Raw genomic sequence first — 22,383 nt, 5'->3', positions numbered from 1 at the left:
GATCTAAAGAGCTGTCAGTGGTCAGGGGGTGGGGAGCGTACTCTTGGCCTGTGGCTCGGAAGGCCTGTGGAAGGAAAGGGGGCAGCACTGCTGGGAAATGACATATAAAGAGCGACTCGCTAACCATAGGAGCTGGCCCACAGTGAACAGGTGACAGGTTCCCAGGGGGCAAAGCACCCACAGAGAAGAGCATGGTCCCCTGGCAGGGATGGTATTAAGGATCCCTTCCTGGATCTGATGATACACAATTTTAGGCAACCTTCGTGATCCCTTCAGAGCCCAAGGGCCTATGATTCCAAGTCCTCCTTCTCCAGGAAGGCTTCTAGGACTTCTGCCCTCACGGATCACTCTCTTCCCTCCAGCTCATAACCTTGCCTGGGCTCCTCTCCCACTACCTTCCTTGTTTTTGTGTCTGGGCCCCCGCAGTAAGCCTGCCAACCCAGGGTCTAGGTTTCCTCCTCTGCCCGTCTGTGCTGAGACTCACAGGGTGGAGATGAGCGGGAGATGCAGGCAGGCAGTTGCTCCAGGCCTGGAGGCTCCTTCTTCCTACGCTGACTCAAAAAATGGCCACTTTCTGGCGTTCTGGCTCCCAGATGCAGAGGGCTTGGAGGAGGACCTCTCACGTGTTCCCAGCCTGCTGCCAGCATGAGAGTTCTCTTCCTTCAGACCTGAACCTGGCCGGGGCAGAGGCAGGATTGACATGAAGGGACCTGGCGCTGTTCCTGAGTTTGAGGCACTGAAGCCCCATCCCCTCTGGCCCTAGCTCTTAGCGGTCCCAGTGATGTCAGCCCCCGAAGAGGGTGGCGGGGGCAGAGAGTCCTGCTTCTGTCAAGTAGCAAGGCCTTCCTGGCCCCCCTGCCCTCCTGACTGCCCCTCTGACAGTGGGGGAAGGGCTAAATTGAGACCAGGTCACTGTGTATGACATTGGGAAAGCCACTTTAACCTGTGGCCTCAGTTTGCCTTCGTGCAATAGCGTCTTAATAACCTGAAGACCCTCCTGTTCCAATGATCTGATACTCAGGTATTCAGAGGTGTCCAGTTCTGGTGACAAGACAGATGACAAGAGGGCCCTGGAGGGGGGACTCACAGGCACCCTGGGAGTTGACTTCCTCGGACTGACAGGCATACCTGTAGAATAACAGCACAAAGCAGGAGGTATGTGTGGGGTGGGTGGTGAAGCTGCCAGCCCTGGGGACTGTGCACCCAGGGGCCCAGGGTGGGGGGCCATGTCATCATTTTCTCATTAGGCAAGACAGCGATCCGCCTGTGTGAGATGATCTTGCTGGCCCCGTGGGCTCCAGGAATGTTGGCTTCACATGAATAGAATCCCCAGACTGGATCTCAGAGGGAGGGGTCTCTGGTGGTTGGGGACAAGGGCGGCCCTGCTTACTCCCTCCCACCCTCCTAGACTCACCACGTCCTAGGAAGCCAAGGAGTGAAAGCGGGGAGGGGTCCCATACTTGGCCTGACCATTCCTGCTCTGTGGGTGCCCAGCGCACCCCCCCGCCCCAACTCTGGCTGGTGGGCTGGCAGATGGCTGGTTCCATTAGCTTTTGAGAACTTTCCTGAGCTACCCTGCACACTGAGCCTGCTCCCCACCTGGCTGTGAGCAGAGAGCTGGGTCAGACCCGGTTCCCATCCCCACCCAGGGTTTGCACGGTGGGTCCCATCTGGAGAGAAGCAGAGACTAGGACACACATAGCAATAGATAGAGTCTCCCCAGGAGAGGAAACCCAGAGCATGGTGTCAGGGACATGCGCCACTGCACTCCTCTTGCCCACACTCCTTCCCTCCTGGAGGCCCCTGGATTATGAACAGCACGGGCGGCCACAGCTGGGAGCGCTCAGAGGTGCCACAGAGACTGTGCAGAGGTCCCAGGGCTCCGGGTACAGCCAACAGAGGCCACATTGTACAGGCCACAGGGTTTCGGAGGTGCAGGGGTTCATGGCCACAATGCGTATCTTTACTCTGCGTTTGCTGCGTGTGCAGGCGAGGATGTGTGTGGACTTGCGGGGGTGTGTGTTTGGGTATGCACATGCGTTTGCGTGCATGCCACACATGTTTTGTGGATGCACATCAATGAGTGTGCATTGCACGTACATGCATGTGTGCCCATGTGTAGTGTCCAAGTGTATGTGTTTACGTGTGTATGTGTTTACATGTGTGTGTGTGTGTGTGTATGCACATGCACTCAAGCCCATTCACTTCAGGAGAGAAGGAAGGGACAACCTGGCCTGTGTTGTGGCACCGCGCCAGGTGTGACTAGGCAGGGCAGGTGAGAAGGCTGGTTAATGCGCAAGGAGGAGAGGGTAGGGGACACAGCTCAGCCCAGGAATACACCTTCCGTGTTGGAGGTGTCAGTCTGACGGTGCCGTTTCTGGCCCCTCAGAGTACTACCCTTGGCCATGGCGGTGGCCATGATGGCCCCAGGCCACATTATGATCTTTTTTTGGCCGCATCAGAAGCATGAAGTTCCCAGGCCAGGGATCGAACCCGAACCACAGTTTCAACCTGCACCACAGTTGCAGTGGCAGATCCTTGACCCTCTGTGCCACAGGGAACTTCCCACATTATGATTTTTGAAGGCCCTGGGTTCTTTTGCTTTGTAGGCCCCTTCCTCCATAAAAAAATACTAAAAATGAAAATTTATAACTAGGGAGCTATAAAGACAAATACATTAATGCCAGTGGTGAGGGGGTTGAGAACAGCAGAAAACAGTGAAAGAGGAATTTCCCTAAAGCTCTGGTACCTCCAGCACCAGGGCAGTCCCACTATAGGGCCCATAGCGAGTGCCAGGCAGCACCAGGGCAGTACCTGCTCCCACAGCTGCTGGAAAGAACCAGCGACACTCTGGCCCTGCAAAGTTCCCAGCTGTCCCAGACCCACGATCACTGCAGCTGCTCTCAGTGGAGTCCCCTGTTCTGCTCTTCTCCCTCCCGAGAGGGAGGGGTAGCAGCTTGAGACCAAGGCCACCACCAGCATTTTCTAGAAGTGAGAGATGCAGCCCTCTGGGCCCAGCAGGGCCTCCTTGCCCACAGGGCAGGGCTGGGGAAAACGTGACCTCACCCAGTCTTGGAGGACCTCCTCCAGTCCCAGCAGACTAGGGGGTGGGGCGGGGGCAGCCCTGTGTCCTCAAGGCACCTTCATTTCAGGCCTGGGAGCCCAGACGGAATCCCCAAGCCAGGCAGGGGCAACTGTCCCACCTTATCTCTTTGGCCCCTTCTCTGTGGCTTCAAGTGAGGGATTGCTCTTGATGGAAGGTTGCTAAAACATCAAAATAGAAAATCCCGCTTTCCAGAAATAGGATAGACACTGTTCCATCGCTCAGGGCAGGCAAGCCTGAGGGGAGGGCAGGGCGAGGAGAATGAATGGGAGGCAGTAGTTTAGAAAATTACTAAATTGTTCCACCTCTGGTGAATCACTGGTGGCCGCTAAATCCGGTTTTGATTTAAGGGGGATCGAGTGACGCCTCAATGGCCAGGAGTTATCTGTCAGCCAGGGAGAAATTCACATGCCTTGAGGGGTGGGTACTTGTATCTCAGGAAGTCAGACAGTCAGACAGCAGAGGGTTCCAAGATCATCCCTGCCACGCCCGGCCTCGTGCTCAGCTCTGCTGGGGGCACAGTGGACAGGGAAGGGGAAGACCCAGGCCCTAAGCTAGCCTCACTCCATGGGGTCAACAGGGGTCAGCCCCGGCTGGGGTGAGCTCACCGCGGAGGCTGTGGGTGCAGCTGTGGAGGGGGGCTCAGAGGAGGGCGCCTGGGTAGGAGGAGGAGTGTGCGTGCAAAAGTCTGGGGACAGTGAGCCTGGCGGTGGGGGAGCCCAGGCCCTTGTCTGGGGCTGGGAAGGGGTGGTGAGTGGAGAGCCGTGAGGACAGGGCCCAGGTTTGTCTCCTTTTTGGTGTCTGGGCTCTGGGCCTCCTCTCCCCTCGGAGTGAACGGCCATGCCTCATAGGAACGATGACTCTGCACTGATGCCAAAGCTTCAGCCCAGGCCTCCCAGGCACTGGTAGGGGCCAGGCCCCATCTGGGTGGCCGAGAGCCCAGGCTGGTGGGCCCAGCTCAAGGTCAGAGCGGGATGGTAGCTAGTGCCCTGTTGAGAGGCAGTGCTGGGAGGGCCAGGGGATTCTCTGGGAGGGGGAGCTCGTTGGTTCTTTACCGCCCTCTCCCAGCCCCTGGGGCACTTTGTCCTGTATCCCGCCCTCCGTCAGTGCTCCCTGCCAGGATTCAGAGAAGCCTGAGGGATTTGAGGAGATTCATCCAAGCTGCTGCTAAGCCTATGGTCGGGGGCCTCTCTGAGTCTCCTTCCTCCGGCCCAAACTCCATCCCCCCCCCCCCCCCCCGCCCCGCCGGCAGGCCTCCTGGAGGGAATGAAGTCATTGTTCCCCATAATGCAGCCTTTGGGTGGGAAATCCCTGCCGCCCAGAAGGGAGGGTCCATTCCCCTCAGTCCCTCTGCCCCGCGCTCCACAGAAGCTGCTGGCTAAGGGAGTGCGGGCCGCAGCCCCGCCCCTGGGTGTCTTCTCCGCCCACAGCCCCAGGTCAGCATCCTTGGCCAGCAGGTGATGCTCTGTGCACCCACCTCTGGACACAGCTGAGGTTCTCCCACTGGATCCGGTGGCAACTGGGTCCAGATGGTCCTGGGAACAGCCAGCTCTGACTGGAATGTGGGTCTTGCAGGCATGTCAGGAATAAGGCACATCTGGAAAAGCGTTTGCTGAGACTGTTGCTCCAACCGGGCCAGACAGTGCCCGGGGCCTGAGTGGCCTCCAGCCCCGCCTCGGGAGCTGGGGATGGGGGGAGCCCCCCAATTTAGCCCGGCCCAGGCCTGTGGGCTCCGGAGGCGGGGGCCACAGCCCTGCCCATGGGAGGGACTAGGAGCCTGCCACGTCAGGCCACACTGGAGGGGGTGCTGAGTGGAAGTGGTGCCCTCCCCTGAGCCCAAGTTCCCAGGCTGGTGGGGCCGCCGGGATAGCTCTGGCCTCTCCTAGCCTCTCTGTGTGCTGTCTAATAGCCCGATGTTCCCTTCCCCACCGGCCCTCACCCCACCCCGATTACATGGGGAAGTTGAAGATGGTCTGTCTCCTACCCTCACCCGCCTGGTGCCTCTGGGCTCAGCTTCCACAGCTTTTATACTTGTTCCTGGGCCAGCAGAAATGGGGTTTCCAGGAGTTCTTGCTGTGACACAGTGGGCTAAGAATCCAACAGCAGGGGCTCGGGGTCACTGCAGAGGTACATGTTTGATCCCCAGCCTGGTGAGTTAGAGGATCTTGTGTGGCTGCCGCTCGGAACTTACGTATGCTGCAGGTGTGGCCATTCCAAAAAAGACAATTAAAGAAATGGGGTTCCATCTGGTAACCAGGTCCATTGGGGCCCTTCCTGATAGGTGGGCAGAGAACCAAACTGGGGATCCCAAGTTCTGATCGCAGCTTTTCTGTTCCTTAGCAAATCTCTTACCATCTGAGGCTCCTAGGGTTGCAGTGACGATGCACCCTTAAGACAAAGGCTGTTTCCTTCTTTCCTTCCCTGGTTGGTCTGGATTCGTGGCAGACCAGGAGGAAGGAAGTGGAGGGGTTTGAGGCTTTTGGGGGTCTGTGACTCCCACTTCCCCATTGAAATGGTCAGGTCATGGCCACAGAGGTCCTTTTGCATTATGGGAAATGGCAGGCAAATGAGGTGGGCGTTATCCTGGAGATGGCTGCATTCTGATGGCGCCTCCTGGTGATGGCAATGCCTTCATCCAAAGGAATGGAACCATAATGGTGGCATTTAAGGCAGATGCCATGCTGGCCTGGGAGAGGGGCCAGGAGACACAGGGGTGGGGGCTGTTGCCCTGAGGACCCTTATATCGTCCTGAGGTTGGTGGGTGCCTAACTGACCTGGGCACAAGTGCTTTGTTTTTGCTTTTTGTTTTCTGTTTTTTTTAGGGCCGCAGCCACGGCATATGGAAGTTCCCAAGCTAGGGGTCGAAACGGAGCTACGGTTGCCAGCCTACACCACAGCCACAGCAGCAGGGGATCCCAGCCTTGTCTGCAAACTATACCACAGCTCACAGCAATGCTGGATGCTTAACCCACTGAGCAAGGCTGGGGCTCGAACCCACATCCTCATGGGTACCAGTCAAGTTTGTTACCGCTGAGCCACAGTAGAAACTCCTGGGCTCAAGTGCTTTGTTATAACCCCTGCGTCCCCCATCTCCTGCCCTGCTCCAGAAGGACATGGGCCTCTGACAAATATGCACGCACACACATGCACACCACACTGTCACACACTGGGTCAGAGCCCGCAGGCTCATGTGCTAGAATGAAGGCTTCAGGAGGACAAGGAGCTGGGCCATCTGGTTCGTAGCTGTCTCCCCAGTGCCAGCATGGTGTTTGGCACAGGACACCTGCTAAGTAATTATTTGTTGGATAAATTGGGACTTCCTAGATGATGTGCTTCCTCACACGTAGTAGCACATGGCGTGTCCTCTGCTGCGTGGATCCAGTCCTGTTTCTGGGGTGCTGCACCCCCATACCTGCCTGAGTCTAGAGACCCTTGTGGGCCTGGTGCCGCTCTCCCCCTGTTGCCTTCCTCAAGCCCTCCTGGCTGGGTCCCAGTAGCTACAAGTGCCAGAACTTGTCCCTGCGCCAAGCAGAGGGCAGGACCAGAGGGCCTCCAGCAGGATCAGGAGACCCAGGGGAAGGGGGAGGCCGACATGTACGTCCCTTGGTGGACACGGAGCCTGGGGCCTGCAGGGAAAGGTCCTGCTCCAGAAGAGCCCACCCTGAGGGCACCCCAGCCCCGCCCTCAGAGCCTGGTCGGAGGGGAAGCAGGACCAACCTCCAAAGCCGGAGAGTGAGGGGCTCCTGGCCAGGTGCAGGGAGCGCTGGTCAGAGGCCTTGAACTGTCTGCAAAACCCTTGACCATGGGGCATGGTTGTGCCAGGCCACGGGGCCAGGGTGGGAGGACACTCCCAGGGGGAGGCGGGGGCAGAGAGCTGAGCCAGCCCTGCCCAGAGTGATGGATGTGGAGCAGGTTCTGGGAAATAGCTCAGCAGGGCCAGCTCCCTCTCCCGGATAGTTAATAAGGCACCAGTTACCCCCAGCTGAAGGCTTCTGGGCCACCATACTGACTCCCTGCCTCACGTCCACTCCATCCTGTACTTATAGACACTTAGGTGCACTTAGGTGGACGCAGCTCCCTCCGCTCCACCCCAGCGGGCCTCCTGCTCCCAGCAGACACCAAGCTGATCCCTGGGGGTTCATCGGCAGACCTGGGGCGCTGCAGCCGGGCAGGAGGGAGGCCATTGGGGGCTGGCATCGTCTTCTGCAGATGGCCCCTGAACAGGACCCGTGTGCTCATGCCTGCCCTGGCACACACAGAATTCAGAGAAGTCCTTCCGCTCACTGGGCCTCAGTTTCCCACCTGTGAAATGGGGAGAAGCCCGCCTTCTCCAGTAGGGCTGTGATGAGGCTGGCAGGAGACCGGAGGAGAGGACCAGGGAGGCCCCTCCCTCCTGGGGCAGCTTTGCCCCCGGGGCCCTGCCTGGCTCCTCTTCCCCGCAGACGCACTGCAGCAGCCTGGTGGCCTGGGCCTGGGGTTCCTGACCAGCCTCCGGCCCAGGAGTCCAGGTTCCTGCTCAGTTCACTGGCTGCCGCTGGGCCTCTGGCTTTGGCGCAAGGCTGGACTATGGGGCGGGGTGGGGGGCGGGCATGGTCTTTAGAGCTGCCTCTTCCCTCCCCCTGCCCCAGGCAGTGTCCGGTCCCTCCCCTTTCCCCTCTGCTCTCTCCTCTTGCTCTTCTGGATTCTCGCCTCTGGGTCCAGTCCTGTGTCCCCTCTTTCCAGTGGTCTTTCGCGCTTTGTGCTGTCTCTGTCTCTCCTTCTCAGTCCCCAGTGTCTCCCTATCACTGTTTGGGGATCTGTTCCTTTCACTTCTGCTTCGGCTGATTCCACATCCCACTGTCCTTCCTCCTCCCTCTGTCTCTCTGCCTCTCGTTGCCTCCTTTGCCTCTTCCCCTCTGGGCCCCGGTGTCTCTTCCTCTCCCTTTCGTGCTCCCACCTCTCTTCCCCCTTTCTCTCCTCCCCTTTCCCTCCGGGGCTTTCCGGTCAGGTTGCCCTTCCTCCTGTCTCCCCAGTGGTCCACCAGCTTCATAGGCTTCGAGAGGAAAGTCCTTGCCTGCCCTCATCTTCCCCAGCTGCCGCAAGATCATTCGCTCAAATCAGAGTAGGGAGCATCCTAGCCTGTCTCAGGCCTGCCCTGGACCACAGAGTGGGGGGTGGTCTGTAGATGAGCTCTCTGTACCCCCTGATGCCTCTGTGTCCCCATCAACTGAGGCCTGGCCGGTGGTCTGAGGGTTCTGGGACATTCCTATGGTGACATTTAGTGGCCAGGTATGGGAGGCGCAGACTGCCGCTGGGGACCCCTGGACCTGTGGACTCCAGACTCAGGCCTCTCTGGGGTTGGATGGGGATGGCAGACCAGCAGGGTCATGGTGCCCGCCTCTAGGAGGGCAACGTCCACCTGCTGAACCTAGCCGCTCACCCGCCCCATCCGGAGCGCCTGGCTTTGCCCTCGGGCACCCCCTGCGCTTTGCACACAGGGCAGGGACACCTGGATTTCTCTGGCCCCCTGAGTGGGGCCAACTTGGAGGAATTTCTCAAAGCCTATTAGAGAAACGCTGCCTCCTGCCTGCCTCCTCGAGCTGGGCAGGGCTGAGGGCGGAGGGAGAGAGGGAGGGAGGGGAGAGAGGAGGAAGGGAAAAAAAGTTGGCAGGCCGACAGCAGAGCTGTGTCTGCATCCATCGCTGAGAGGAGGCCCGTGCAGTGTGGGGCGGGCCAGGAGCAAGGAGAGGCCTTCCTCCCTTTGTGCTCCCCCCCCCCGGGGGGGCCCTATAAATAGGCCCAGCCCCGGCTGTGGCTCAGCTCTCAGAGAGAGGCGAGCACCAGGCAGCCGTCTCAAGCCAAGCCCCCTGCCAACATGGCCAGCGAGTTCAAGAAGAAGATCTTCTGGAGGGCGGTGGTGGCCGAGTTCCTGGCCATGACCCTCTTCATCTTCATCAGCATCGGTTCTGCCCTGGGCTTCCAGTACCCCGTGAGGAACAACCAGACTTCAGGTGCGGCCCAGGATAACGTGAAGGTGTCGCTGGCCTTTGGGCTGAGCATTGCCACGCTGGCCCAGAGCGTGGGCCACATCAGCGGCGCCCACCTCAACCCGGCCGTCACGCTGGGGCTCCTGCTCAGCTGCCAGATCAGTGTCCTCCGGGCTGTCATGTACATCATTGCCCAGTGTGTGGGGGCCATCGTCGCCACTGCCATCCTCTCAGGCATCACCTCCTCCCTGCCCGGCAACTCCCTTGGCCTGAACTCGGTGAGTGGGGTGGTCCCAGGCGCCGGGGCTCTAGAATGGTGCTGAGATGCTGCCGGTTTCATCCTCTGCCCACTGTGCAGATGGGGATACTGAGGAACAGAGAGGACGAGAGGTTGCTGGAGGTCATGCTCAGTTGAACCTGGAACTCAGCTGTGCCTGGGTCCAGAGCCCTTTTTCTGCCAGGCACTGTGGGACACGGAGACCCAGAGCGTAATGGTCTTGCCAGTGTCCCCTGCGGGCCTCTATTATGGGAAATAAGCTCTGGAGGCAGCTAGTGGTTGGGCCAGCAGCTCCTCACCCTGGGGCCCTGGTTTCTTGCTCCCTTCCACCCCAAGCCCTCCCTGTGCAGCAGCTGCCTCCCCATGCGGCCTGGACCCCAGGGAAACTCTGTCTGCTGTCCCCCGCCTCCCTGCACCACAGGCCGGGCATGTGTGTGGGTCCGTGACAGTGTGAGCAGGACTCCCCTGGGGCTGCTCCAGCAGCCCCACATTCGCACAGGTCCCCAAACCAATTGCCTTGAAGGAAAAAGCTCCTCTTGCTCTTCTGGCCCCAGGTGGGGGACAAAGATGGGGGTGAAAACCCTGTCTGGACAGTGTGCAGGCGGTTTTCTTGGATTACAGCAAGGGGCAGGGGCGGGGCAGGGCCCTCTCACCCCCTCTCTGGGTCCATTCGCGGTGGCCGGGCACTGAGAGGTGTGGTGTGTGGGTGGGTGTAAGCCGTGTACGCGCATGGATGGCCACCCTCATGGGTCTCCGAGCCCATGGAACCTGGGCACTCCTGTGTGAGTCTTTTTTGGAAGCGTGTCTGTGTCTGTGAGCCCGTTATACTGCTGGGCAGGCATGTGTGGGGGCGAGTATGTGCCTGCGTGTGCCCACTGCTCTCAGACTAAATGGGGCCCGGCCTGGGGGCACTCAGGATAAGCAGATGTGGGTGACCCAGCGGCAGCTGCAGAAAAGAATTCCTCCTGGGCCGCTTAGCACAGCTAATTGGCTGTTGGCGGCAGTTGCCTGCTGTCGCAGACCTGGGCTTTTCCAGACCTTCAGCCAAGTGCAAACTCAGACCTGGCTTGGGCCACAGCAGGGGGAGATTTGGCCTGAGAGGCTGGGTAGGGCTTGGAGGAGGTCTCAGAACACCGCAGCCGAGGGGGCGTTGCCACAGGGAGGGAGCGAGGCCAGGGAGCAGAGAGAAGGGATCAGGTGGGGTGTCGGCTGGCAGGGCCTGGGCAGGGCAGGCGGGTGTGGGGACAGTAAGAGAGGGGCCAAGAGCCCTGCAGAGACCGCAGGGGGTGATCAGAGAAGCAGCTCTTGCTTCCCAGTCAAAGTTCAGCTCCTGGTGCTGCGGCTCGGGGAGACTTGGCCAGCTCCGGTGCGGAGGGCAGCTGGCATGAGCCTGCCATGGAGGGATTAGCACTTCTTGTGCCACAGTGACACCTCACCCAACCCGGGGTTGAAGATTAGCCCTGTAGACTGGAGTTTAGACTTTAGTCGAGAAAGAGGTGGGCATGGTGGCTGTGAGGGACAGAGCTCCAGCAGGCTGCGTCCCTCCAGGTCTATCTCTCCAGCGGGGGCAGAGCCGGGCAACATCGGGGAGGGCCCGCCGGGTAGGGTTGGGATCACCTTGGGGCTTAGCTGGGCAGGATGGGCGTGGGGATAGGGTCCTCCTGGTGGGAAGCTGAGTCTCCCTAGGCCTCTCGGCCCCCTCTTGACCCTCATCTCAAGGACCAGGCAGGGCAGGTGTCTCTAAGCTGGCCATCCCAGGCAGACGTGGGAGGGCGGGCTCCTCTGTGTCATCTTGATCTGGCCACGCCCTCCTCCAGTGTCCCGTCCCCTCTCTGGCCTTCATTTTCCAGAGTTGCCCCAATACCTGAGCCAGGCGGGTGGCAGATGGGGGAGAAAAAGGGACAGCATCGTGTGGGGCCCAGCCTAGACTCAAGTCCTGGATCCTACCAGCTTGTTGGGTTTCCCCGAGGCTGAGAGCCCTGAGGCTCCAAGAGGGGACCTGGGTCTCTGGATATCTCCTGGCCACATGTGTAGTACCAGCACGCTCACTCTAGGTCTTGAGTTTATCACTCTTCCCAGGGCGGTCTGGCTACTGGGAGCCCAAGAGGGGCCGTGCTGAGCATAAGGGCACTGAGCACTGTGGCGGGAACCCAGGGCAGCCCTGTCCACACCGTGGAAGTTTGGGGTCTGGCAGGGCACAAACAGAGAAAGCATCCCCGCCAAGGGCTCCCGTCAGACACTGGACCTGAGATCCGAAGGGATCTGGGGGTGGCCCCAATGCCTCAAGAGCAGGTGACACACTCTTTCCTCCAAGCTCTGGGGGAGGCTCCTGCAGCCCCTCGAGTCCCGGGCCTCACCCTGGCCCAAACCCAGGTGGAGCCAGTTGTTGGCATGGAGATTTCTGAGGAAAATAGAGAAAGAAGTGGCAGGAAGTGGTTGGGGTGAGTCAGGGGGTGTCCCCCGGGGACATGTCGGGGACAACTTTCTCCTCACTGAGTCAGGGCTCAGGACATGCCTGGGAGGGGCCGTAGACGTCTCTCTGGGCTTTGGGATCCTGGATGGTTTTATTCCTAGAGTGAGTGGCTCGGAGGCAGGGCTTGGTGCCCCCTGCCCCTGCCCTAGCTCAGCTACTAATGCCCTGTGTGACTTCATGCAGGCAGCCTTGTCTGTGTGACCCTGGCTCCTGGGGTCTTTGGTGTGGCTGGGCTCGGGGCAAGGCACTGGGAGGTGGAAGACACTCCTGAGCCTTGGAACCCTGACTGCTCACCTGCTCTTTTCCCTCTGCCACTGTGGCCGGCTCACCCACATTCTCCATAAACATAAATGTTACTGCCACAGACGGAGTGCAGGGCTGAGTCAGCCCGCTCCCGGCCCTGAGAAGCCCTTGGTCCCGTGCGAGTGCGAGATAAGCCGGGTGCACAGCTGCCGTTGATAGGGGGCAGGAGGCAGGTGCGATAAAAGGTGTCAGGGCATCAGGGACCTTCTGACCTTGAGCCGTGGCAGTGAGAGCCAGGAAGGCTCCAGGGAGGAGGTGCCATGGGAGTCTGAAAGTGGAGACCTCGGGGAGGAAGGGAAAGGGCTTCCAGGCAGAAGGGGTCATGGCCTGGGGGTCGTGGGGTGTGGCTGACCCGGGTTGTAGTGCAAGGCTGGGGCTCTGAGAGTGAGGGCTCAGGGTTCCGGCCAGCATCTGCCTGCGTCCTAGAGGGGACTGGGTACCAGGCCACTCCAGAGCTTGTGATTTCTGCCCCTTAACGGGCCCTGGCTGAGTGCAGACCTCCCTTATTTGGGGGTCTTTCCTCAGCCTCTGACTGCCTGGGGATTGCACTGCTTCTGCTTGCTGCATCCGGGGCCTGACTTTCCACTTTCCCAAGTTCTTGGGCCTCAGTTTCCCCAAAACTGACAGGAAAGCTGAGCGCACCCCGCCCCCTTCACCCCCTTCCCCTGCCCCAAGCTCTGCCCCAAGCCCTCTGCGTCCCCCAAGTTGGGGGTGGGCTGCCAAAAGGGAAGCCAGAGGTTTCTGACAGCCCCGCCCAAGGAGGGGGCAGGGGGCTGGGTGGTGATGCCACAGAGGGGACATATAATTATCGTTTCCAGCCAGAACCAGATGAGGGGGAGGGCACAGAGAGCCAGGAGCTTTGCGGTGGAGACTTCCCTTACCACGGAAAATTCTGAGGCTGTTTCCCCCATTAGAGCCCTCGGAGCAGCCCTGCCAGCCCCGTGGTGCCCGCCCCAACACCCTAACCAGAGCTTGCTCTGGGAACCCTCATCTGAGGGGGTGACACTCTGAGAGGGACCTGACCCACCGGGGTCCCTCAGTCTGAGAGGACTCACCTTGCACGCCCCCGCCCCCGCCCCCTGCGTACTCCCCCCCAGGTCACAGGGTCCCCTCACACCCTGAGCCATTAGCTCACTGTAGGCCAATCCCATGCCGTCTCCCCTAGTCTGCTCTCAGGCCCTCAGAGTGCTCCCCACTTTCTCTAGCGCCCCGCCCCGTGGGGCTCCTCTAGCGTTACTGAGGGCTTTTCCCGGACAGGTCACACGGGCCCCCTGCCTGCCCCTTGGGGCTTGGCTTGGAAAAGCTCTCCTAGGGGCACAGGGAACCCTTGGTTCTTGCTGGCAGAGCCTCCCTGGGGGCCACCGTCCCTGCCCTCTGGAAGCACCGGTGGGTCTGGGGTCTCCTGAATGGGTGTGGACTGAACCCCCATACCTGCGGGTAAGGGCAGAAATGTCATGGCCACTGTCCCCTCAGCCAGGGCCTCTCCCCGGGGTCCAGAGGGGCTCCTTACCCGCAGCGGTGTCCAGGGGGATAAGCGAGGGGCTGCTTCCCACCACCAAGGGCTAGAGTTCAGCGGCGAGCACGCCCTGAGCCTGGAAAGGTCCACTCAAAAGATGGGGGAAAAGGCTAGAAAATACCCCCTCCCATTAGCACTTCCTTTCAGCATGGAACTCCTACTGTCAGGACAGCTGGAGAGGCAGGTGTCTGCTCTGCGTAAAGAAGTAACTTTTTTTTTTGACTGCGGAGGAGCTGCCTCCGAGTCAGTGAGCGCCCCTGCCATCGTCAGGGGTGTGCAGGTAGGTTCTGCCAGGAGCCGGCAGCTCTGGGCCGCGTGGCTGTTCAGGAGTGGCTGACAGGACTGTATCGAGACCAGCCCCCGCCGAGACGGCCCTGTGGGAATCCAGCTCTCAGGATCCCGGCTGGGAGGGTGGCCGTGGGTCTTGGGGGCAGGGGTCCCGTGTCAGGCAGGGAGGAATCCTGCAGACGGTCTGGGGCCAGAGTCTGAGCTGAGGCTGCGATTTGACTCATAAGGAAACCACGAAGGCAGGGAGATGGGCCGAGGTGGCACAGCAGGCCCTGGTGGGGCAGGACTGTGTCCCCAGCCTCCTGCCTCCCAGCCCTCGCTTATCTCTGCGGCTCCGAAGTGCACACACTCACACACGCACAGGGCACACGGCCACACGTACACAGGCGTGGAAGCACATTCTCCTGAGACCCTAGGAGGGTGGGGTGGGGGCTTCTCAATGCAGCCCTTTCCTTTCCCCGGCAAGAGGGTGGGGCTGCCCTGGGGTGAGGAAGAGAAGGAGGGAGGGAAGGAGGAAGCCATTGCTTTGTGTATTGTTTCTTGTCAGGAAGATGAAGTGGCTTCTGGGAGCAAATAAATGGCCCTTTGAGAATTGCTTCTTTTTCTCTTATTCAAGGCGGCCTCCATCCCTTCTCTTCCCCCCCCCCCACCCGCCCCAGCCAGCCGTGCACCTGTGTGTGGGAATGCAGGACATGGGGACAAGGGTGACACACGCAGAAACGCACACAACGCAGATGTCAGGACCACACAGAGACACTCCCTCGCCCAACACACACACACGCACACACAGCCCACCTCTGTGAGAGACGGCACTCTGTACGATAGGGATTCTCCGAGACGGTTGAGACGGTTCTGGCCAATACAAGACTAGTTTGTCTGGATGTCCCGTGTGGGCCGAACAGAGGGTTTAGTCTCAAATTTGGACATGAGGGCCTTATGTATTTTCCTTAAATCAAATCTGTTCATTGTGCAGTTCAAATCCTCTTTGTTTGTGCTGTGTATTTCCCAACTCTGCATTCCATCAGCTTCTAAGAGAGGGTTGTTCAACCCTTTCACTCTGGTGGTGGCTCGATCCTTTTCTCCTTGGGATTCTGTCCATTTTTGTGTCATTGATTTTTAGGCTGTATTGCTTGGTGTGACAGGTTGAGAATTTTTGTAATCCTTAGATAGACTTTCCATTTAGTTATATTGTCTATTAAACCTCTTAGTGTCAGATGACAAAGAAAAGGAAGGTGTTACACCTGCCATGTGCGGTCCCCCCCAGACGCTGCAGATACCCGTCTACAAAGACACACAGAGGCACATAAAGCTGTGGGTCCTCGGAGGCACGCGCATGCACGCGTCGTCACGGAGGGGTGACCAGGGGCTCGCTGAGGTCGTCCTGGGCAGTGCTGACTCCTGGAGGCGTTGAGGGTGGGGTGGGGCAGGGCTCGATGTCATTGCTCTTCTGTCTTTGAGAGGATGCTCAGAGCCGTAGCCAGGCTGGACTCTGGACCTGCTGCTCCCCAAGGATCAGGTGCCAGGGGGCGCAGGCCAACTTGGGGCCCTAGGCCTTGAAAGCTGTCTTGCTCAGCTTGCCCACGGGCAGCGGGGAAAGGGGGTAGGGGTGAGGCCCATTGTCTGGAGAGGTCAGGCCTGGTGCCGGAGACACGCTGGCAGCTACAGAGCATCTCTGCCAGCTCCTGGGTCCAGGCTGGGACAGGCAGGACCCTTGGCCGGGCCTGTGTGTAGCCAGCACCTTGGCCTGTGAAGGTGGGTGACACAGACCCCGGGGCAAAGATCCTGGCCTTGCTGTCTCCTTCCCGGGCTTCGGCCTCACACGGAGACTAAAGACTGGCCTGCGGTCTCGCAGCGAGAAAGCAAATGAACCAGCGCTGGGTCCAGAGAGCTTCGCTGGAGCCAGGCTGTCTCTAGAGAGGGTGGAAGTGCCAGAAAATTAGCATTGTCTGCCACTTCTGTCACCACACAGTGAGTGTCCCTTTCGAGGTCTAAGCAGGGAGATGAGAGCGTGTCCCCTTCTGTCCTCACTGAGCTCCTAGGCCAGGGATCTCAGGCACCTACATAGGAGCCAGGAGGCCACTTTTCTGCCAGAGTTGCAGGCAGTTTGATGAGGGCTTGGCGGGGTGGCAGCAGAAATTAATTCTAGCCAGAGGCCTGAAAGAACTTCTCAGAGCTGGTGGGGTCTGAATTGGGCCTTGAGAGTGGGCTTCAGTGGGCTTGATACCAAAATGGTGAGTGTGGATTTTTCTGTTGCTTATACTTGTGTCCAGAAAATTGATGTTCCTTTTTTTTTGGCCTTCGTAAGACCTCGGCTGGGCAAAACTACCTGGGCCTGTGCAAACTTTATTTTATTTTTTTCAGTAATAAGTGACCACAACTGGGATTAGCCCTATTTAAGCAATTGTTTCAAATTTCATAGGTTGTAAACAGGAACATATGGTCTGAATTTTAACTTGCTCTTTTCTGGACATCAAGTTTCAACAGACCTTTTGCTATCCCTTCCAATTTTGAATGATCATTTTGCTTTTCAGATGTAAGTAACACAGGGGCTTTGGCAATTGAGAGAGGCAGTCACAGGCACTGAAGCAGCCAGGGGAGGCTTCCTGCTGGTGGTGGCAGTAACGGGTTTGGGGAGAGGAAGGTTACAAACCCATGTGTCTCTGGGCAGTCAGGTTCCAAAGGGCTCTGGGCAGCGGGGAAGGGGTACGTCCTGGAGTCCAGGGCTGGGGTCACTTCCTGTGGACCAGGCGTGGCGCCGGACTCCCTGCTCTGCTCACTTTGCGTGAAAAGTGGTGCCTTTGGGCAGAGCAGGGGCTGGGATGCTCAGACCTGGTTAAGAACCGGGGCAGGAGATGCGGGTGTTCAGACCACGTCTGTGAGGAGGGTGGGCCGGGGTGGGGAGGGCGAGGCAGGAGCCACTTAGAGCGATGGCTGCATTAATCAGTATGGAAGGGCTGGTGTCGGCACTCCTGCCAGCCAGCAATTAGGCTGACCGACCCTGGAGAACAGCAGAGAGAGGAGAGGAGGAGGCACCCCAAGCCTCCTGAGCCCTCAGACATGGAGGGTGGCAGCAGGTGTGGGTGTGACGGGTGTTGGTACAAGCGGCCCGGCCTCACCAACCTCCTCTCCATGGGGCCGTCCCGGCTCCAGGCGGGCCTCACTCCATGTCCACCCTCCTGAGCAGCAGAGCCCCTCCCCTTCCGTCTGCCCCCCAATCCTGGGGATTGGATGAGAAAGAACCAGAACAAAACCACAGCTATTCTGATCCCTCCTGCCTCTGCAGCCCTTTCTAAGGCGGCCCCAGAACAGCTCCCGCCACCTTAGAACAGCCTCCCTGCCTCTCTGGAGAATGGGAAGGAAAAATTAGATCCATTTTACAGATGGGGAAACTGAGGACCCGAGAGGCCACGGCCATGGTGCCAGCATGTAGGAGAGTCAAGACCCTCACTCAGGGTTCCCGCTTCCGCAGCCCACGTCGCATGGGAAGAAAAGCGGGTATTGCCCAGGGGGCTGGCGGAGCTGAGGGGCCACAGCTTGGGGTCGGCCTTTCCAGGCCCGGAGCTGGGGCCGCCGCGCAGGGGAGGGGATGTGAGTCACTTTCCCTGTAACCCAGGGCCGCAGACAAAAGCGGGAAGAGGATTGTTCTTGTAAGATGGCCTCAGGGTGGAGCTGAGAAAACCTCTGCGTGGTGGAGGGGTGCCCCCACCTAGGATTTTGCAAAATGCCCTGTGGCCTTGGAGATGCCCCTCAACCCCCCATGAGATTTCAAGTTCAGTTTTATGTGGATGCACCAGCCCTGTCTGGGAGAAGACAGCCTATGCGGCCACGTCCAGGCAATTTTGTGAGTGGGCCTTTGCCCATGTGGCCCAGCTCCCTTGTGTGGGCACCTGTGGCTCATGGGTCCCCCGTTTGTGGGGAGGGGCAGGGGCTCCCTGGGGAGGGGGCTCCTGGTACAGCCACAAAGGGAGGGCTCCAGTGACTTCACGGCAGCTCCCATTCCCTTCTTTTTCCATGAGTCATGTTTCTAAAAGTGGCCCAGGAGCTCCCATTCCCTTCTTTTTCCAGGAGTCATGTTTCTAAAAGTGGCACCACCAGACGGTGGTGGTGGAGCCTGTGTGGCCAGAGAGAGGGAGGGGCGCCGGGCCAGGAGGGAGAGGGAGGGGACAGATAGGGAGCGCAGGGCCCAGAGGAAACGGGAGAGAGACACTGGACCTGGACCGGGGGAGCGGCAGCCAGAGGTGGGGAAGGAGACAGAGGGCGGAGGCCACAAGGGAGCTGGAGGGAGAGGGCCACATAATCAAGGAAGACACTCCCCTGCTTTGGAAAGTTTAGATGCAGCAGGGGCTGGGGTGGAATGTTCTGGAATTTGGGAGAATGAAACAATGTCTCCAGCTGGGCCCTCCCGCCCAGTTGCTGCTCTTCTTCGACTGTCCCTGAATGTCACTCGCCGTGTCCTCCCGTTTTCGGGGCTCTCCCCTGGACTATGGCTCTGGTAGCCCCAGGGTACCCTGGCCTGGATGTAGCTGGTTGCAGCAGTCCTGCCTCACCCCAGGCCTCTCTGGCCTTTGGGGGAGCACCGGTGGGTCTGGGCAGGCACCAGGGGCCGAGTTGGCGCTTCCTTGGCAGGTGTGGGAGGGGGAAAGGCCTGATGTCCCTGCTGGTGGCTCTATGTGCTTGGGTGGGGCCTGACCAGACACACACTGGTGATAGGCTCTTAGGGCACAGACGGTCTGGCTCTTGGGGCTCAGGCTGGAGACCCTGGGGGACTGTCCCCACTGCCCTGCTCACTGAGCCTTGCCACCCCTCTCCCCTCCAGCTGGCCCCTGGCGTGAACTCGGGCCAGGGCCTGGGCATCGAGATCATTGGCACCCTGCAGCTGGTGCTGTGCGTGCTGGCCACCACCGACAGGAGGCGCCGGGACCTTGGGGGCTCTGCCCCCCTTGCCATCGGCTTCTCTGTGGCCCTGGGACACCTGCTGGCGGTGAGTGGGGGACCTTCCCAGGTGGGGGTGGGGAGGGCAGAGCCAGGCAGGTGTCCCGTGGAGGACAGTGGGTGGGATCTGGACAGGGCTCATTCCACGGGATGGGGGGACCAGCTGCCCGTGAGAGGGACGCCTAGGGACCGCCTGACCATCTTTCTGAGTCTGTTTGTCCCCTCCCTGTTTCCTCCCTTGTCCTCTCTCTCCATCTCTCCATGTCACCCTCTGGCTTCCTCTCCCTCTGCCTGTTTCTCCGTCTCGTGTCCGGCCCGCTGCCCCCACCCAGATTGACTACACCGGCTGCGGCATTAACCCTGCCCGGTCCTTCGGCTCCGCGGTGATCACGCACAACTTCCAGGACCACTGGGTAAGTGGTTGCAGGGCTGCCCCGTGGAGGTGCGCGGGAGGCTTCAGTGCCTTATGGTGGGTCCCTGCTCAGTGACAGCCTCTCCTGTCACAGAGGCCCTGGGAGGATGGGCAGTGGGATGGAAACCAGGCAGAAAAGGGGCCGCCGGGCTCATACCTCGGGCAGCATAGACCAGGCCTCCCCCGCCGGCTCTGACCTGCTCCACGTCACCCCGGCCCCTCGCAGTGTCTGTGTCTCCTGAGCTAAGGCGATGGGGTTGGGGAGGGGTGCGTGTGGTAGCGCCTGCCTCCCTCCCAGGACAAAGGCCTCCCCACCTTCAGGCTGAGTGCAGCACGGAGTAAGCGTCCAGTGGATTTGGCTGTTCTGACAGTTGATGTTTCTGTCCCAGGCCACTTTTGATCAAACCAGACTGTCTCTGGGGCCCTTGCAAAGCTGGGAGGCTGGGTTGGGGCAGTGGCTACCCTCAAGGAGGGGCTGATACTCCCGGCATGCTGAGCTGGGCACAGACGCTCCTTACCGAAGCCCTGGCTTGAGCCAGTTGTGGGGGCACTGGGATGGGGCTGGTGGGGTTCAGCTGCCTTCCCTGTCCCGTGCCACGGGCTGGTGGGGCAGGGATCTCAGGGGAAGGGCGGGGGTCTCAGGGCAGGCGTCTCAGGGGAAGACGCTCAGGTCTCGGGGGTCTCAGGCCCCATCAGACACCCTCTGAGCCGCTCTCCTCGTTCCTAGGTTTTCTGGGTGGGGCCGTTCATCGGAGGAGCCCTGGCCGTGCTCATCTATGACTTCATCCTGGCGCCGCGCAGCAGCGACCTCACAGACCGCGTGAAGGTGTGGACCAGCGGCCAGGTGGAGGAGTATGACCTGGATGGCGACGACATCAACTCCAGGGTGGAGATGAAGCCCAAATAGGAGGGGCCTGGCCCGGGCATCCATGTGGGGGGGGCGAGGGCGGGCGGAGGGGGGGAGGGGTGATATCCACATTGTAGACACTCTGACAAGCTGGCCAAAGTCACTTCCCAAAGATCCGCAGGACCTGCGCGGTCAAGCCTGATTTGGGGCTGTTGCTCTCACCTTCTTTCTCTTTCTCCGTTTTCTGGCCTCAGGACTTCCTGGGGACCGAGATTCACCCATCACCCACTCCCTTGACGTCACAGAGGAGGTGAAAGAGAGGGACCCACCCTGCTAGGTTGTCCCCTCAGAGTGTGACGGGAGGTGTGCCAGAAAGTCCCCCTCATCCCAAAGTTGCTCACCAACGCACCTGCTGCAGGTGCCTGGGGCTCCATGGTGATGGCGTTGTGTCTTTGGGCGTCGCCCTCTTTCCTAGAATGAGCACGTGCCCTCGAAGGTGCTCGGAGCGGGAAGAGAGCCCAGCAGGTGCAGCCGTGGGGGCAGGTGGCAGACAGGCCTTGTCCTTGCAGCCTGGCTTGCTTCCAGGGCACCCCCGCCCCAACCCTGTGGTGTGCTGCACGACCCTGGGCACATTCCAATCTTGGGGCCTCAGTGACCCCATCTGTAAAGTGGCAGGGACCCCATAAAGAGCTATATGGGCCTGAGCCCCCCTCTTTAGGATTCTGTAAGTATAGACACACCGCAGGTTCTGGAAGATGTAGTCTGGACCAGCGCTGCTTCTTCCACTTGCCAAGTATACAGCTGTACCTACCCATCTGTGTGCATACCTGTACATAGGCTTAGTGTCTCAAAGCAGAGGGCGATATTCGGCCATCGGATGTCCCCGTTCCCAGGGGAGAGGGCTGATCCCTAGGCACTGGCTCCACTGGACAGAGCCTGCTGTTGCAGAATGAAGGCCTTGAAGGGGCGAGGGAGGGATGACCGTGTTCCTTCATGAGTTGTGGTTGGTCTTTTCCACCCATCACTGCACCACCCCCATCATCACGCAGTTTTTCCCTCTTCCTGCCAGTGTAGACGCAGGCCACCGTGTGCAGGTGCATTTATTAAAGGGCACTGGGTCATCTGAAGGTTATCAAACCTGAGGACAGATAATCGTGATTGGGATCAGCCCTCGGAGGCCGACGCCCTGGCTGGATGCTGAGGGGAATTTTCAGGTCCCAGCTGATCCTACGGGGTGGGGAGCAGCAGCCCCCCCATTCCCAAGCTCCCGAGCGGAGGCCTTGGGCAGCTGGGTGACCTGCACGGCTCCCCAGGCCATAGCCTTCCCTCCTCATTTGTTTGGAGGGAGAGCTGGTTTTGACCCGATGAAGTAGCTCTCTATGGCTGCAGCCCCAGAGCAATTCAGAGCACAGTCTGCTTGGGGCCAGCTATCTACACGTCCGTTCAATTCCACCAGGGCCAGAGCAGGTCCTCCCATGTGCCCGTGGCCATTGACTGTGACAAAAACGGAGAGACGCAATGCACAGGTATCTGGAAGCAGCAGGACAATCAGGAGGCCCTTGATGGTCACGACCCCTCATGACATCCGCACACTCCCTTCTCCCTTTCCTAGCAAAACCTTCTAGCCCATTTAACAGCTAAAGAAACTGAGGCCAGGACCCACAGCTAGATCATGATTTGGCCAGGCCTCCTAGCTGCCAGGGCCATGTCTCTGGCTACTCCTTGGACCGGGAGACTGGCCCCTCTCTTTCCCAGCTTCTGCATTTCCGCCTGGGCAATGGCCAGGGGCCAGGAGCGGGGAGGGTTGTGCTGCAGGGGGGCGGGGGGGGGCGGTGGTCAGACCCATCCTGTCCTGTCCTGGCTGCTGCCTTCCAGGACCCTGCATCTGTCTGCTCTGCGTATATGGCTCTTTGGAATTGGAATTACATCATATGTTAAGAAAATAAAGAATAACAGAGGTCATCCGGGCTCCCCTGAGTTTTTCTTCTTTCAGTTCTGCGTTCCCACAGGGCGTCTCTGGCCCCACTCCTGGGGATTCAGCCTCAGGGGGAGCCACCTCCTGCCCTCCTGCCCTTAGGATCCATGATCTCAGAGGGTGGGCACGGCCCCACCCAGGCTCCATGTGGGGACACATGGGGTCTTGCCCCAGTGGGGCCGTTTTCGCTTCTGGCAGGCGAAGGACTTGGGGGATGGTGGGATTGAAGTGTGACAGCCCGTGGGTCCCCTCTGCCCCTTACTGCAGAGCCCACGCATCCCTCCCTCTGGC

The 22,383-nt window shown here is 59.8% G+C and overlaps 1 protein-coding gene across 3 annotated transcripts; it reads left to right on the top strand.

The window, feature by feature from the left end:
* The first annotated feature begins 8,900 nt into the window (after positions 1 to 8,900).
* AQP1 (aquaporin 1 (Colton blood group)) lies at positions 8,901 to 22,079 on the top strand. 3 transcript variants are annotated; one of them, NM_214454.2, is given in 4 exon segments: positions 8,901 to 9,347; positions 18,743 to 18,907; positions 19,191 to 19,271; positions 19,998 to 22,079. In NM_214454.2, coding segments are annotated over 4 exon segments (816 nt in total). In that variant the 5' UTR covers positions 8,901 to 8,957; the 3' UTR covers positions 20,178 to 22,079.
* Positions 22,080 to 22,383: the final 304 nt, after the last annotated feature.

This window comes from Sus scrofa, chromosome 18, assembly GCF_054392235.1.
Source record: "Sus scrofa isolate SSC_HxYL_T2T_F1_AM1 chromosome 18, Sscrofa_HxYL_maternal_Yorkshire_Landrace_v2.0, whole genome shotgun sequence".
NCBI classification, from domain to species: Eukaryota; Metazoa; Chordata; class Mammalia; order Artiodactyla; family Suidae; genus Sus; species Sus scrofa.
This window is presented reverse-complemented; position numbering and strand designations above follow the sequence as displayed.

Coding starts and splice junctions, on each gene's coding strand:
- AQP1 (XM_085004844.1), top strand. CDS start 17,997: ATGTTTCTAAAAGTGGCACCACCAGACGGTGGTGGTGGAGCCTGTGTG. Junction 18,908..19,190: donor CCCTGGGACACCTGCTGGCG/GTGAGTGGGGGA, acceptor GCCCCCACCCAG/ATTGACTACACCGGCTGCGG. Junction 19,272..19,997: donor ACAACTTCCAGGACCACTGG/GTAAGTGGTTGC, acceptor CCTCGTTCCTAG/GTTTTCTGGGTGGGGCCGTT.